At 42.1% G+C, this 16,388-nt stretch overlaps 1 protein-coding gene across 1 annotated transcript; it reads left to right on the top strand.

Moving 5' to 3' along the window:
- The first annotated feature begins 378 nt into the window (after positions 1 to 378).
- Positions 379 to 16,388, top strand: LOC123512187 (carotenoid isomerooxygenase-like). The gene is made up of 10 exons (XM_045268430.1): positions 379 to 667; positions 4,637 to 4,892; positions 6,711 to 6,855; positions 7,322 to 7,475; positions 8,099 to 8,304; positions 11,635 to 11,814; positions 12,649 to 12,747; positions 13,334 to 13,513; positions 13,899 to 13,997; positions 16,083 to 16,388. The coding sequence occupies exons 1-10, from the start codon at positions 592 to 594 to the stop codon at positions 16,248 to 16,250; spliced, it is 1,563 nt and encodes a 520-aa protein (XP_045124365.1). The 5' UTR covers positions 379 to 591; the 3' UTR covers positions 16,251 to 16,388.

Raw genomic sequence — 16,388 nt, 5'->3', positions numbered from 1 at the left:
GATAACCAAGAAACTCTCTCTCTCTCTCTCTCTCTCTCTCTCTCTCTCTCTCTCTCTCTCTCTCTCACAACACTACAAGAAAACCACACCAATCTTGTGTCTGCCTTTCTGCTTATCTCATTGACTTTTAACGCTGCAATCGGCTTTTTTTTCTTCCTCCCCCACTGTTTGTTGCCTTGATTTGTAGTGGTGGTGTTCATTATTGTTCATTACAATTCCTCCCTCCCGCTCTCCACTCACCTGACATCCACGCTGGTCAGTCCTCCCACGCAGAGAGAGAGAGAGAGAGAGAGAGAGAGAGAGAGAGAGAGAGAGAGAGAGAGAGAGAGAGGGACGACTAACCATGCAGCTAGTCACAATAAAGACACCTCACGTTTACTTCTTCCCTCCAGTCCGTCGCTATCATCTCGCGCGCTCAGACCATCCCTCTCTCCTCTCCCCTGCCTCTCCACGCACGCCCACCTCTCATTCACCCCAAACTCTCGCATTCCACAACTCTCAATCACTCAAGCGGGAACAGTCGCAGTCTCATACTTAAGTCGTTTTGTGTATTTAAAGCGGCGAAGTGTCGGTACCTTTCGAAGACTCAATATGCCTTACGAGTTTAGCACCTGGGATAGGAACTGCGTGGAGGAGCATGTCACGCCCATAGATGGAAGTGTTGCAGGTGAGGTTATGTGGTGTGTGTGTGTGTGTGTGTGTGTGTGTGTGTGTGTGTGTGTGTGTGTGTGTGTGTGTGTGTGTGTGTGTGTTGGTGCTTTCGTTCGCGTCCGTCATTAATCATTTTTTTTCTCAAGCATTTGTCTCTTTCATTGCTAAAACGCTGGAATTATTAGTCATTTTATGCTATTCGTATATCTAATGTGTGATTTTTCGCTTGAAATTGCTTGCATTTAAACTTTATGCTTCATTTCATTACTAGAGTCTGGAATTATCTGCCATTTTCTTTTTTTTATGTATAAAAATTGGTTTCTCGCTTTTGTCGTTATTCTATCCACCTCACTAATGAAATATTTTACTAGTGTCTTTATTGTTTGATTTCTTTCATTAGTAAACTCTGGAATTATGTCTCTCTGTTTTCATGTGTGTACGTGCGTTTTTCGCCTTTACTGCTATTTTGACAATGTTACAAGCAGTGAGACCTGTACATGGCAATCCCTATAAGAACATACGAAAACAAAGAACCACTGTTCTTTATTCGTGGCCTTTGAAAATAGTCCCTAAGAGAGCTAAGCATTTCAAAACCGGGGTACAAGATGAAACCCACGTGAAGACCTGAATGCCTGGAGGCTAAGAGTCAGGAACCATTATGTTTCAGCTCTGTCCTTTATAAACAGTCTTTGTAAGAGAGCTGAACACTTCAAAACACAGGTCAGAGAGTTGAACAAGCGCCTTTAGGAAACCCTACAAAACTGGACCACTATATTTCAGCTTCGGTAATACTTCACTGCACTTTCTCCAGCCGATAATCGCTATTGTTGCTGTCACACTGTAACCTTTCCGCCGGGTTTTCTCTATGGAGCTCGCTAACTCCTTTCCCTTCGCCTCTTTCTACCTGTGCTATTTCGTAAAGGAACACAAAGGAAGAACGAACGCTGACTTTCATTTAAAAGTCCTCAGGTTTTTCTTTGCAGTTTATCTATGAAGCTTGTGAATCATTTTCCTTTTCCCTTTTCTTTCTTTCCTTTCTGCCTACGAATACATATAAAAAACGAACACTAGAAAGTTTAATTGAAAGTCCTCAGATTTTTTTTTTTATGAAGCCTGCTAATCTCTTTTCTTCCTCCTTTCCTTTCTTCTCTTTCTTCCTGTACTCTTACGTAAACGAACACAAATAAAAAAAAAAACTAACACTAGAAAGTTCAAATGAAAGTCTTCGTTTTTATTGTGTGAGGTTTTCTATATGAGGCCTCCCGATCTCTTTTCTCCTCCCCTTTCCTTTCTCTTCTCTCTTCTTATGTTAGTACCCAAACAAACACAAAGGAAAAACGACCACGAAATAGTTTAATATAGAGAAGCATTTCTGGCAATTTTATTTATGAAGTTTGCTAATTCCTTTCTTTTCCCCTTTCCTTTCTTCATGTACTACTACACAACCGAGCGAAAATAAAGAACGAACATTATGAAGTTTCATTTGAAACTCTTAACTCCTTCAGTACTGTGACGCATTTCTAACCTGAGTTTTGGGTATGATTAGCCGATTTTATTTACATCAGGAAGGGTCGATGGAATAATGGTCAGAGTCTTCACTATTTTACTCCCCACATAAAATTTGAAGCTATATAAAATCGCCAAATAGTAACCAGAATGAATATGAAAACGCGTCATGGTAATGAAAGGGTTAATGAACAGGATTTTCTTTCGTGTGTGTGTGTGTGTGTGTGTGTGTGTGTGTAATTCACTGTTTGATCTGCTGCAGTGTCTGACGACGAGACAGCCAGACGTTACCCTACGGAACGAGCTCAGAGCTCATTATTTCCGATCTTCGGATAGGTCTGAGACCAGGCACACACCACACACCGGGACAACAAGGTCACAACTCCTCGATTTACATCCCGTACCTACTCACTGCTAGGTGAACAGGGGCTACACGTGAAAGGAGACACACCCAAATATCTCCACTCGGCCGGGGAATCGAACCCCGGTCCTCTGGCTTGTGAAGCCAGTGCTCTAACCACTGAGCTACCGGGCCGTGTGTGTGTGTGTGTGTGTGTGTGTGTGTGTGTGTGTGTGTGTGTGTGTGTGTGTGTGTGTGTGTGTGTGTGTGTGTGTGTGTGTGATACTCAACATCTAATCTAAAGAAATAAAGAGGATGAGAAAAAGATCAAGATTTCTCCTCATCCATGACTTTCCACTTGCTCCTATAAAGCTCAGAACAAATTTTCTATGGATGAATCAGTTTTAAATTACGTTTTATCCAAATTTCACTAAAGTATCGTTATCATTCCTCTTTTCTCTTTACTTTCCCATATCATTTTTTTTCTTTATATCTTTCCCATAACACAATAAATATTTTTTTTCTTTTTCTTTTCCATATCACAGTGAATATATCAGTTTAAGCAGAACTTTAAAATCAAAGTCACGTTTAGCAATTTTCATTATATACATTCTTACTTTTACTTTTATTTTCCATTACATTTGCAATCTTGATCTTCACTATCCTGTTAGTAATATTAACCATTCGCTTTCCTTATCTTTACTTTTACTAGTACGAGTCGATAGGAACCTTCATCTAATCTATCTTTGCTTTGAAGACAGTGGGTGTATCTTATCACAGACAACCCCGCAATGACTAACAAGTCTACCAATGTTCTTGTTCTTCCTTTGTGTTCCTTTGCGCTCCTCTGGTTTACGTGCAAATTTAAGTGTGAAGACGAGAAGAAGTAAAGAAGCATTCGATCGGCCTTTAATAGAGATAGAGCTGCCTTGTTATGAGCTGGTGAGGTAAACAAAAACCAGATCACTGGCAAACAGGTTCCGTGTGTGTGTGTGTGTGTGTGTGTGTGTGTGTGTGTGTGTGTGTGTGTGTGTGTGTGTGTGTGTGTGTGTGTGTGTGATCTTTTTTCTCCCACATGGTTCTTGGAATCTTATCTTCGAATTACTTGTCTATTAGCTTTATTATTATTCTCCTCTCTTCTTTCTCCTCCTCCTCCTTCTCTTTCTCCTCTTCCTTCTCCTTCAATTCCTTCTCCTCCTTCTCTTCTTCTTTTTCTCCTCTTCCTCTTCCTCCTTCTTCTGCTTTTTCTCCTCCTCCTCCTCCTCCTCCTCCTCCTCCTCCTCCTCCTCCTCCTCCTGGACACCAATAGATAAGACGAAATTTCAGTTAACCTATCAGTTCATCAAGATTCATGTTTTATTGCCTCTCATCCTCTTTCTGCTCCTCCTCCTCCTCCTCCTCCTCCTCCTCCTCCTCCTCCTCCTCCTCCTCCTCCTCCTCCTTCTTCTCCTCCACCTCCACCTCTTCCTCCTCCTCCTCCTACTCGTTAAGCTCGTGATCCTCTCCTCCGCTTTCACTGCCCTTTCTCCTCCTCCTCCCCCTCCTCCTTTCCCTCCAGTTCTCTTTTACGATAATATTACCATCTCAGCTTTCCTCCACATCCATTAGCTTTACAGATGCTCTTCCTCGTCCCTCTCCTTCTCATCCTCCTCTTGTACCTACATCTTATATTGCAACGCATTCAATATCTAACATTTCCTACGTTACAAATTGCGATTCTGTTCTCTTTCTCCTCTCCTCCTCCTCATCATCCTTCTCCTCCTCCTCTTCCTATATTTTCCCTCTCTTTTTATATTACTGACACAACAACAACAAATACTACTACTACTACTGCTGCTGCTGCTACTACTATACTACTCCTGCTACTGCTACTACTACTACTCATATTATCACTACTATTAGTATACTACTGCTGCTACTACTACTATTACTACTACTACTACTACTACTACTACACTGATGCTGCTGCTGCTACTACTACTACTACTACTACTACTACTACTACTACTACTACTACTACTACTACTACTACTACTACTACTACTCTTACTTCTACTACTACTACTACTACTTCTACTACTACTACCATCACACTACCACTTCTTCTATCCACTTACATACCCATTTCTCCTCCTACAGGCAACATCCCTTCGTGGCTCCGCGGTTCCTACATCCTTAATGGGCCTGGACGCATGACTTACGGGGAAAATGAATTTAACCACGTGTTCGACGGCTCTGCGCTCCTGCAGAAGTTCAATATCACGGAAACTGGCGTCACCTATACCAGCAGGTTCCTCCGCTCCTACGCCTACACCACCAACCTCGAGCACGGCCAGATTGTGGTGTCCGAGTTCGGTACTACGGGCAAGTCGGTCACCAAGAATAAGTTGGCCAAGTAAGTGAGTGAATGAATAAGTAATTAAGTGAGTGAGTTGGTTTTTGAGGTTTGGTTCGTTGTGACGAGTCTGGTTGGTGAGGTATGGTTAATTATTTTATTCTATTAATTTGCCTCTTTAATTTTGCGTGGTTTGAGGTTGTGTTCTTTTAAGAGTTGGTTTATAAAGTAATTATTTGGAGATAAGTTTTCCTTTCCTTTTTTTTTATGTGATTTATTGTGCGTGTTTTCTTTTCTTTTTCGTTTTTGTTTGTTTCTTTAAGAGTTGATTCGTAAAGTCACCTTTTTAAGATGGCAAGTTTTTAGAGTTAGCACACGAGATTTTTTTTATTATAAGTTTTGAGAGCTGGTTCTTAAAGTATGCTTTTGAGAGAGAGAGAGAGAGAGAGAGAGAGAGAGAGAGAGAGAGAGAGAGAGAGAGAGAGAGAGAGAGAGAGAGAGAGAGAGAGAGAGAGAGAGAGAGAGAGAGAGAGAGAGAGAGAGAGAGAGAGAGAGAGAGAGAGAGAGAGAGAGAGAGAGAGAGAGAGAGAGAGAGAGTGAGTGAGTGAGTGAGGAGTGAGTGAGTGAGTGAGTGAGTGAGTGTGTAATTCACCTCGGTCGTCTGCTGGTCACCCAGCTAGTCTTCCCGAGGCCATTACGGAGCGAGCTCAGAGCTCACTAGACCGATCTTCGGGACCAGGACTGAGACGTCACGGGAGCACACAGAGACACACAGGAAAGCGAGGCCACAACCAGAGCTCGAGTTACATCCCGTACCTATTTACTGCTAGGTGAACTGGGGCCACACATTAAGAGGCTTGCCCATTTGCCTCGCCGCTTACCAGGACTCGAACCCGGCCCTCTCGATTGTGAATCGAGTATGCTAACCACTACACTACGCGGTGTGTGTGTGTGTGTGTGTGTGTGTGTGTGTGTGTGTGTGTGTGTGTGTGTGTGTGTGTGTGTGTGTGTGTGTGTGTGTGTGTAAGTATAGGAGGTTTTAAAGATTGGTTTTTCTCAGAATTTATAACTTAAGAGATTTTTAAAGATGGGTGAATCTTATGCGAGTCTCTAAGAGTTTTAAAGAGCTGGTTAGTTGATCGGCCGCGTAGGTATTAGTGAATGATGACCTTTATTTATTTCTAGAAACATTTGTTGGTTGATTTTCAAGAATGACGACTTTTTGCGAGTTTTAGAAAATCACTACTTTTTTTCAAGATTATGATTTTTCCGCGAAAGTCTAGAAAAGCTAGTTGATTGGCAAAGTTCGAGAATCGTGACTTTTTATGATAGTTTTAGAAAAGCTAATCCTTCGTTTAGTAATGATGATACGTGTGATGGGGTGTGACTACTTTTTTCTAACGCGCTGCTATGTCAAAGATGGAGTAACTTTTCTAGGTTACTACTTACTCTCTCCTTTTTCATTGGGTTTAAAATGCAAGCTGCAAATCTTCTAAAAGCCTAAGAACTATAATTTTTGCTCTCTTCTTATGTCTCTACCGTCCTTCCTCTCTCTCAAGACTGAACGAAAAGTTAGCTTCATTCTCTCCTTTCCCCAAGTCTAGCCTCCTTCATCTCTCCCCTTCCTTGCGTCTAACCCATTTCATTCTCTCCCTAAGCTGAGTGACAAACTAGGTTCATTCTATCCCTTCTTCTCGTCTAACTTCCTTCACCTCTCCCCAGGCAGAGGGACAAGTTAGCTTTTCTCTCCCCTCCTCACGTCTCTACCTTGCTAGATCTCTCTCTCTCATTGTTTCCCTAGGCTGAGTGACAAATTAGCTTCATTTCCTCCTTTCCTCGCTACTCTTAATCTCCTCCATTCTCTCTCTCTCTCTCCAGGTTGAGTGACAAGTTTGCGTTCGACAAGATGTTCTCAGACAACGCACCCGTAGGAGTGGTGAAGTTTGGCGGCGAGTATTACTGTATCACTGAGGCGCCCTTCCTGCACAAGATTGATCCCACCACCCTGGAGACCATTAGCAAGGTGAGGGGCCGCGAGGAGAGGTGGGTTGAATGCGTCACACCAGCGGGATTGTGGGTACTGGGGATTTCGATAGTGTTTGAATTAGCTGGTGTTTGTATGACGAGGAGGGAGAACAGGGAGGAATAGGTAGAAATAGAAAAGTAAGAATAGGAGGAGGAAGACCTAAAACATAATTAATGATAGTGGTGTCGATGATAATTAACTAAGTAGAACACTATCACTAATCACTACTACTACTACTATTACTACTACTACTACTACTACTACTACTACTACTACTACTACTACTACTGCTGCGAATCACTTTGACTACTATGGGAAGTGATAATTCCAGTGGGTTCTCCTTTTTAAACGACTTGTTTACTACTTCTACTACTACTACTACTACTACTACTACTACTACTACTACTACTACTACTACTATTACCACTACTACTACTACCATCCCTCTTTCTCTCCCCACCAGGTTGACCTACACAAGGAATTAAACATGAATTCCCACTGCCCCAACCCCCACGTGCTCCCTGATGGCAACACCTACAACGTGCTACACATGGTGGGACCCACAGGACCTAAGTACGACATCGTCAGCTTCCCCCCCACGCCGCAGGAGGGAAAGAGTGAGTGCAGAATGCCAGCTGTGTGTCAGGAGGGCGCGAGGGCAGAATTTTCAATGTTTCTAACGTAGTTTTATTTTGTTGTTGATTCTTTTTATTTTGTGTTTATTTGTTTGTTTAGTTATTTTCTGCGAAGAAAATTATCTACATTTTCATAAGAGAAGAACTTTAAACTTTCTTTTCAACTAAAGGGAATTGATTTTTCTTCATCTATTTACGAAATAATCTAATCTAGTATAATCAATTTATTCAGTTACGCACATACATCGCCACACATTTACCGTAACTATTCATTTTCTACGTATGTATTCATTTCCTATATCAATTTTAGTTCAATTATTTTACTCCTCTACCCATAAATCAAATAATTTCATTTTACTAGCGTAAGTAAATACGGATTTTCTATACAAGTCTCAGTGTTGTCCATCCATTTATTCATGTGGACCGGCACCTCAGTTGATCTATTCTTTTAATCGCAATTTTTGTTACCCTTGGCCGGCCCCTCTCCTATATATTAATAAAAAAACTAAAAACATCAATTTCATTCTTCATATCCAGTCTATTTCATCTCCCTTTCATTCTATGTGTATCATTCAGTCTACCTAAATTCCCCAATCCCCGTACAGGCAACGTGTTCGCCAAGCCCAAGAAGGTGGCGTCTGTGGATGCCCGCTGGAAACTGAACCCTTGCCACATGCATTCCTTTGGCATGACTGAAAACTATTTCATCCTCCTGGAGCAGCCCATGACCATCGACGTGAAGGCAATGGTGGCCAACACGATCAGGGACAAACCCTTCATTGGAGGCATGGAGTGGATGAACAACAAGCTGGTGGGTTGTGGCAGTGTGTGTGTGTGTGTGTGTGTGTGTGTGTGTGTGTGTGTGTGTGTGTGTGTGTGTGTGTGTGTGTGTGTGTGTGTGTGTGTGTGTGTGTGTGTGTGTGTGTGTGTGTGTGTGTGTGTGTGTGTGTGTCACTGACTGGGTGGATTGGTGTTTGAGTGGTTGAGTGATTAAATGGGTAACTAACTGACTGACTGACTGACTGACTGACTTACTAACTGACTTACTAACTAACTGACTGACTGGGTAGATGGAATGTTGAGTTGTTGAGTGATTAACGGAGTAACTGACTGACTGCCGATTGACGGACTGACTGGGTGGGCGTTCGAGTGGTTGACTGACTTAGTCATACACTAACTGACTAATCTGATTGAGTGAATGAATGAACAAGTAACTTTTTTTATGTAAGAGGAATACTGGACAAGGGCAACAAAAATATAAAGAAAAATGCCCACTCAGTTGCCAGTTTCCTTACAAGGCCGATAGAATTTCCCAAAGGATAGAGACAAATGTCTTGAAACCTCCCTCTTGAATGACGTCAAGTTATAGAAAGTTAAAAATACAGACACAAGCAGGGAGTTCCATAGTTTATCACAGAAAGGTGTGAAAGATAGAGTACTGGTAACTCTTGCGTTAGGGAATTGGACAGAATAGGAGTGAGAGAAGAAGAAAACTTTGCGCAGCAAGGCCGCAGGAGGAGGGGAGGCATGCAGTTAGCAAAATCAAAAGAGCAGTTAGCATGAAAATAGCAATAAAAGATAGCAAGAGATGTAACATTCCGGCGGTGAGAAAGAGGGTGAAGACAGTCAGTTAGAGGAGGACAATTGATGAGACGAAAAGCTATGATAGTGGAACCTCCCCCCCCAAACATGCGAATAGTACTTCATACAAGGGTGTACAGATTTAGCAGTTGAGGAGACGAGAGAAACTGGCGGAGACACCTCAGAACGCCTAACTTCATAGAAGCTGTTTTTGCAAGAGATAAGATGTGAAGTTTCCAGTTTTGATTACGAGTAAAGAATAGGCCGAGGATAGAAGTGTAGAAAAGGGGGACAGTTGAGTATCATTGAAGAAGAGGGGATAGTTGTCTGGAAGATTGTGTCGAGTTGATAGATGGAAGAATTGAGATTTTGAGGCATTGAACACTACTACGTTTTCCCTGCCCCAATCAGAAATTTTAGAAAGATCAGAAATTAGGAGTTTTGTGGCGTCCCTGCATGATATGTTGACTTTCTGAAGGGTTGGTCGTCACTGAAACGACGTGTAAAAAGTGTAGGATGGTATCATCAGCGTAGGAGTGGGTAGGACAAGATGTTTGGTTAAGAATATCAATAATAGGAAGAGAGTGGGTGACAGGACAGAACCCTGAGAAACACCACTGTTGATAGATTTAGGGGAAGAACAGTGACCGTCTACCAAAGCTGCAATAGAAGAGAGAGAGAAGGATACAAGCCGTAGGAGGGTAGTTTTAAGATCAAAGCTTCGTGCCAGACTCTATCAAAAGCTTTTGATATGTCTAACGTGACAGCAAAAGTTTTACCGAAATCTCTAAAAGAGGATGACCAAGACTCAGTAAGGAAAGCCAGAAAATCACCAGTAGAGCGGCCCTGACGGAAGCCATACTGGCGATCAGATAAAAAATTATGAAGTGACAGATATTTAAGAATCTTCCTATTGAGGATAGATTAAAAGACTTTAGACAAGCAAGAGATTAAAGCTATAGGACGGTAGTTTGAGGGATTAGAACGGTCACCCTTTTTAGGAACAGGCTGAATGTAGGCAAACTTCCAGCAAGAAGGAAAGGTAGAAGTCGATAGACAAAGTTGAAAGAGTTTGGCCAGGCAAGGTGCAAGCACGGAAGCACAGTTTTTGAGAACAATAGGAGGGACCCCATCAGGTCCATAAGCCTTCCGAGGGTTTAGGCCAGCGAGGGCATGGAAAACATCATTACGAAGAATTTTAATTGTAGACATGAAATAGTCAGAGGAGGAGGAGAGGGAGAATCATCCAAGGTGGAGTTGTTAGCAAAGGTTTGAGAGAAGAGTTCAGCTTTAGAGACAGAAGAGATGGCAGTGGTGCCATCAGGATGAAATAAAGGAGGAAAGATGAAGAAGTGAAGTTATTGGAGATGTTTTTGGCCAGATGCCAGAAGTCACGAGGGAGTTTGAGTTTGAAAGATTTTGACATTTTCTATTTATGAAGGAGTGTTTGGCAAGTTGAAGAACAGACTTGGCATGATTCCGGGCAGAAATATAAAGTGCATGAGATTCAGGAGATGGAAGGCTCAAGTACCTTTTGTGGGCAACCTCTCTATCATGTATAGCACGAGAACAGGCTGAGTTAAACCAAGGTTTAGAAGGTTTAGGTTGAGAAAAAGAGTGAGGAATGTACGCCTCCATGCCAGACACTATCACCTCTGTTATGCGTTCAGCACACAGAGATGGGTCTCTGACACGGAAACAGTAATCATTCCAGGAAAATCAGCATAATACCTCCTCAGGTCCCCCAACTGGCAGAGGCAAAACGCCAGAGGCACCTCCGCTTTGGGGATCCTGAGGAGGATTGGAGAAATAGGACAAGATACAGAAATGAGGTTGTGATCGGAGGAGCCCAACGGAGAAGATAAGGTAACAGCATAAGCAGAAGGATTAGAGGTAAGGAAAAGATCAAGAATGTTGGGCGTATCTCCAAGACGGTCAGGAATACGAGTAGGGTGTTGCACCAGTTGCTCTATGTCATGTAGGATAGCAAAGCTGAAGGCTAATGGTTAGTGAAGGGAAAGAAACGCCAAAGCTGATGGTGAACATTGAAATCTCCAAGGATGGAGATCTCCGCGAAAGGATAGAGGGACAGAATGTGCTCCACTTTGGAAGTTAAATAGTAAAAAAAATGTACTATAGTCAGAGGAGTCAGAGGAGAGATAGACAGCACAGATAAAATTCGTTAAAGAGTGACTATTGAGTCGAAGCCAGATGGTGGAAAACTCGGAAGATTCAGGAGCGTGGGCACGAGAGCAAGTCAAGTCGTTGCGCACATAGACGCAACATCTAGCCTTGAAACGAAAATGAGGATAGAGTCAGAGAGACTGGCTGACTGACGGAACCTGTTTATATATAGAATGACTAATTGAATAAATGAAAGAATGATTAACTAATTAACTGACTGACTGACTGGCTGACTGAGTTAATCCTCGTCATAGACTAACTGAGTAAATGAATGAAAAATAAATGAGAAAATCTTCATAACAAAACAGATTCATCACAATGTCACAACTATCTATCCTCCAATCTACCAGTCTCACTTAACACTGCCTACCCGCAGATCAAGATTCACCTGGTGCACCGCGAAACGGGCAAGGAAGTGAAGCAAAAGATGAAGTGCGATGCATTCTTCTTCATGCACATCATTAACTGCTACGAGCAAGACAACCACATCGTCATTGATGTGAATGGCTATGCTGACACCAAGTTCCTCCACGCCCTTCACCTCAAGAACATCAGGGTAGGAAAAATGTCAATTAAAGTTTTTTTTTTTTTTTTTTTTTTGTGTGTGTGTGTGTGTGTGTGTGTGTGTGTGTGTGTGTGTGTGTGTGTGTGTGTGTGTGTATTTACCTAGTTGTTGTATTTACCTAGTTGTAGTTTTACAGGGCCTGGGCTTTATGTTCGTGTGGCCCTGTCTCCATATCTACACTTATCTAATTTCTCTTTAAAACTATGTACACTCGTTGCTGACACCACTTCCTCACTCAAACCGTCCCAAGTTCAACACATCTTTGCGGGAAACTATATTTTTTAACATCTCTCAGACATCTTCCCTTCCTCAGTTTCTTACTAGGCGATCTTGTGCTTCTAATGTCATATTCTTCTTCCAGGATTAGTTTCTCATTATCCACTTGATCCATTCCGTGTGTGTGTGTGTGTGTGTGTGTGTGTGTGTGTGTGTGTGTGTGTGTGTGTGTGTGTGTGTGTGTGTGTGTGTGTGTGTGTTGAGAGGGAGAAGTGGGACTTTATATCATTCTTTTTGGACTTATTTTTTGTTGCACTTTTCTTTTATTTGTTTCCCATATTAATTCTTTCACTGGGATATGCTACAGTCCAATTCACTAAAGCTACGGTATAAAATCATCACGAAAATATTGACAAGGGAAAAGGATTCATTAAAGAAATAGACTCAACAATATACAGTCGTTCAAATGTTTACGGTGGCTGTACTAAACCGAAAGATATAACCCGGCGTGTCTTTTAGCAGGGAAAATGTTTATGAGCCTCAGTCCTTTGTATAATTTCTTTTTTCCCTTCTGGACACTACTTTTCACGTCTTTCGCTCTCTCTATAGGAGAACCCCAACCTCGGGAATGAGATGGATGGCGGCAATCTCAAGAGGATCGTCGTGCCGCTGGAGGTGAACGAAAAGGCAACACCAGAACTCAACCTGGTAAGCGATGACTGGTTTGTGATGAGGCAGTTGATTAAAATGTACAAAGTTGAATATATAGGCACGTTTAACTTGATATTCCCTAAAAGATTAAGGTTTTCTGCAAATATGATCGACTATAGAAGACGAAACCTAGAAAAAGGTATTTATTTCGTTTGTTTCTCTATAAAGTAAGTGTTTTGTGCAAAGGCGATTAAACAATAGACTTGTCCTTAGATTTTGGAGAATCCTTGAGACTACATGCACTTTTTCAAGACTGGCGTCTTTATCAGGGTGTTCTTTAATATATACGAATAAGTACCATATTTTGTTTTCCTAAACCAGAGTCGCCTTTTACATAAGAAATGAACACAGACAACACGAGTAAATATAAGGATGATTTTGGTTTTAGCTTAATGCTATGGGGTTACTTAAAATACTTTAGCAGAAAAACGAGACTTTAAGCTGTAAGTCCCAAAAATAAAGAAGTATCCAGAGGCAAAATGATAATGAAAATTAAATAAACTGAGAATAAGAAGTGGCACAGTGAGGAATCACTTAAGGGTAGCAAGATAAGTAAGAATAACAAGTCTTCTCTCTCGTGCAGGTGATGATCGGCGGCAGCAAGGCAAGGGCACACCGACAGAAGGACGGCTCTTTGCTCCTCACACCAGACAACATCACTGACTTCTCCTACGAAATTCCCACACTCAATCCCTCCTTCCTCAGAAAGAAGTACAAGTATTCCTACGGCACCAAGGGGGACATGAAGACCACCATGGGCAAGGTAGGTTTTTTTATTTTAACTTATCTGGTTATAGAAAATTCCTTAGCTCATTATTTTTTGACACTTTACATCAAAATGTCTTTTCTTTTTTAAGGAGTGATCTATACAACGAAGAGATCAGCAGTGAAACTAATGAACTGAGTGAATCTCAAACAAACTTAACCTGCGTAACCTAACCTAGCCCTCAAATGAAAAAAAATGTATTTTGATGTTAACATTCCTGTTTTCTTAAGCTCCTGATAAGTAAACTCTGCATTTCATGTATTATTTGATATTCCGAATTTCTTCCCTTACTTGAAAACCATATACATCGAAGGACTTAAAAAGGAGAGCTTAAGAGCGGAGCTGACTGAAAATATATTGGTTATTCTTCCTCCTCTGACAGTTCGGCAAGGTGGAGCTGGACACGAAGGAGGTGAAGGACTGGGGTGAGGATGGTATGTACGCCTCTGTGTCGTGCTTCGTGCCCAAACCAGGAGCCACGGTAAGATTGCTATGAGTATGAGTATATACATCTTACTTTCCACCATTCGGAGATGAAAGACCAATTCCTGTGCTTAAGCATAATAACCAGCTAATTATAAGACTCCTCTTCATCAGTAACTACCTAATGATATTCTATAACTCGCCATTCTAAATGATAACTCCACTACTCTACCAACTAGCTAACTGTTCAATGCCTCATTTGAAATTATACATCCTAGACTTAATCACTATAACCAGCTAATTATTCTAAACCTAACAACTCGAAATATAAGCTGATATTCCATTTGGCACCATTCAAAACGATAATTAACAAGTATAATTAACTTTCTTTAACTTCAACATCAACTAGCAAATTACTAACCTCATTACTCGGTAAATCTTGCCAATAGCACCTCTTTAAGTACTTTTAGATATCCCCCTTCCCCCTCAGCAAGCTTGGGGGCACGTGGAAATCGGGAGTTTGGGGGGGAGAGACAAATTTAGCAAAATTCGCCCCCCAAACAAATCTACGGAGACCCTTAGTCTTAAATAGCTTGGGGGGATGATGGGTCCCCAAGACACACCCTAGGGTCTTTACCCTAACCTAACCAAACCTAACCTAATCGTCTTCTAGCGGGGGTGCGCCTTCCACAGACGCCTCCAAGGCTAAACTAAATAGGGGGCTGCGCCCCCCCAGACCATTACCTCCCTAGGATCGTTAAATTAACCTAACCTAATCTAAGTGTCCACCAAAACCACCTTTCCGCACACTTCACACGGTTTTTCTTTAAAAATAAGCTTGTAACGCACACAGAAGTCAAAGAGATCCTTTGCTTTACCACAGGACCGCAAGCAAAAGTCAATTAGTCCAATATTGCCGCCATCATGTCAACCATTGTGTTCATGAAGCCGGTTAGCCGCCTTGCAGCGATCAGGTGATGCGAGTGCGCAGGTCCACACGTTTTACCTTTTAATGTCATCTCTTGTTAAAACAGCTTCTATGAAGTTCGGCGTTCTGCGGCGTCTCCGCCAGTTTTTCTCCCCCATCCAACTGCTAACTCTGTACAAGGACTTTATCCGTCCTTGCATAGAGTACTCTTCGCATGTTTGGGGGTGTTTCACTCACACAGTTTTATTAGATAGGGTGGAATCAAAAGTTTTTCGTCTCATCAACTCCCCTCCTCTGACTGACTGTCTTCAGCCTCTTTCTCACCGCCGAAATGTTGCATATTTTTCTATCTTTTATCGCTATTTGCTAACTGCATGGCTCACCACCTCCTGCGGCCTCGCTGCACAAGGCTTTCTTCTTCCTCTCATCCCTATTCTGTCCAATTCTCCAAGCGTTAACAGTACTCTCAATCATTTATACCTTTCTTTGGTAAACTCCGGAACTCCCTGCCTGCTTCTGTGTTTCCATCTTCCTACGACTTGACTTCTTTTAAGAGGGAGGTTTCAAGACATTTGTCCCTGAATTTTGAATAACTCACTTGACTTTTAAGGGAACTGGCAACCCAGTGGGCTTTATTTTCCATTTTTTGGTGCCCTTGGCCAGTTGCCCCTCCTGCATAAAAAAAAAAAAAAAAATGGCAGCTCTAACGTGGTGACAACTTAACTCCTTGTGATTGGCAATTGTGACGTCACGTTGTAGTATTACGTCATGGTGGCCACATGCTCACCAACATCCGAACACACGCATAACTCTCCTTGCTTCCAAGCGGGCCGACAAGCTTCTCATTGTGGACTTGAGAGGCACCTACCAAACTTTGAGAGCCTATGTAGGACACACAACGGCCGGCCGCCAAATAAAAAAAAAAAATAAATAAATAAAAAAGTGTTGGGCATAAACTACTTCATCACTAAATGTCGGTATTTTACTGCTTCGTTAGGAGGTGCTGTTAAGATTATCTCATTATTAAAAAAGAACAACTAACTATTCCTAACCTAACATGCTTGCCTCTTTAATAACCATCACTAAGCTTCCCATACCTCAAAACAATAATCAACTTTCTTAGGTACCTACCTTTGCACATTAACAATCTAATTACCCCATACCTCATTCAACTCTTCTCTTAGGACTAACGATCATTGTCCCCATCTCCTTCAGGCTGAGGATGACGGCGTGGTGATCGGAACAGTTCTCCACAGCAGCGATAAGTCGAAGGTGACACTCGTGGTTCTGAACGCCGCGGATATGACAGAGCTAGCACGCGCTTCCTTCACCACAGCCTCACAAGTGCCACGCTCCCTCCACGGTTGCTTCCTGCCCGCCTAGACTCTTCTCACTCGCGTGAAGTGGTTTATAATCCTCTGCTTCACTTTCCGCGTTTTGTACGGGGTCATCTTTAGTGTTTTCCTGCAGTGTTAGTGTTATTTCATTGTCTGCGTAAAGTAAAAGGTTTAGTTCATTGTC

The sequence above is a fragment of the Portunus trituberculatus genome, chromosome 33 (assembly GCF_017591435.1).
Source record: "Portunus trituberculatus isolate SZX2019 chromosome 33, ASM1759143v1, whole genome shotgun sequence".
In the NCBI taxonomy this organism is placed as follows: Eukaryota; Metazoa; Arthropoda; class Malacostraca; order Decapoda; family Portunidae; genus Portunus; species Portunus trituberculatus.
The sequence above is the reverse complement of the archived record's forward strand: the minus strand, read 5'-3'. Positions and strand labels throughout refer to the sequence as shown.

Excerpts from the sequence above, each read along its gene's own strand:
- LOC123512187 (XM_045268430.1), top strand. The coding sequence starts at position 592 with ATGCCTTACGAGTTTAGCACCTGGGATAGGAACTGCGTGGAGGAGCAT. Across the intron at positions 4,893-6,710 it reads ACCAAGAATAAGTTGGCCAA|GTTGAGTGACAAGTTTGCGT; the intron begins GTAAGTGAGTGA and ends CTCTCTCTCCAG. Across the intron at positions 13,998-16,082 it reads TGCCCAAACCAGGAGCCACG|GCTGAGGATGACGGCGTGGT; the intron begins GTAAGATTGCTA and ends CATCTCCTTCAG.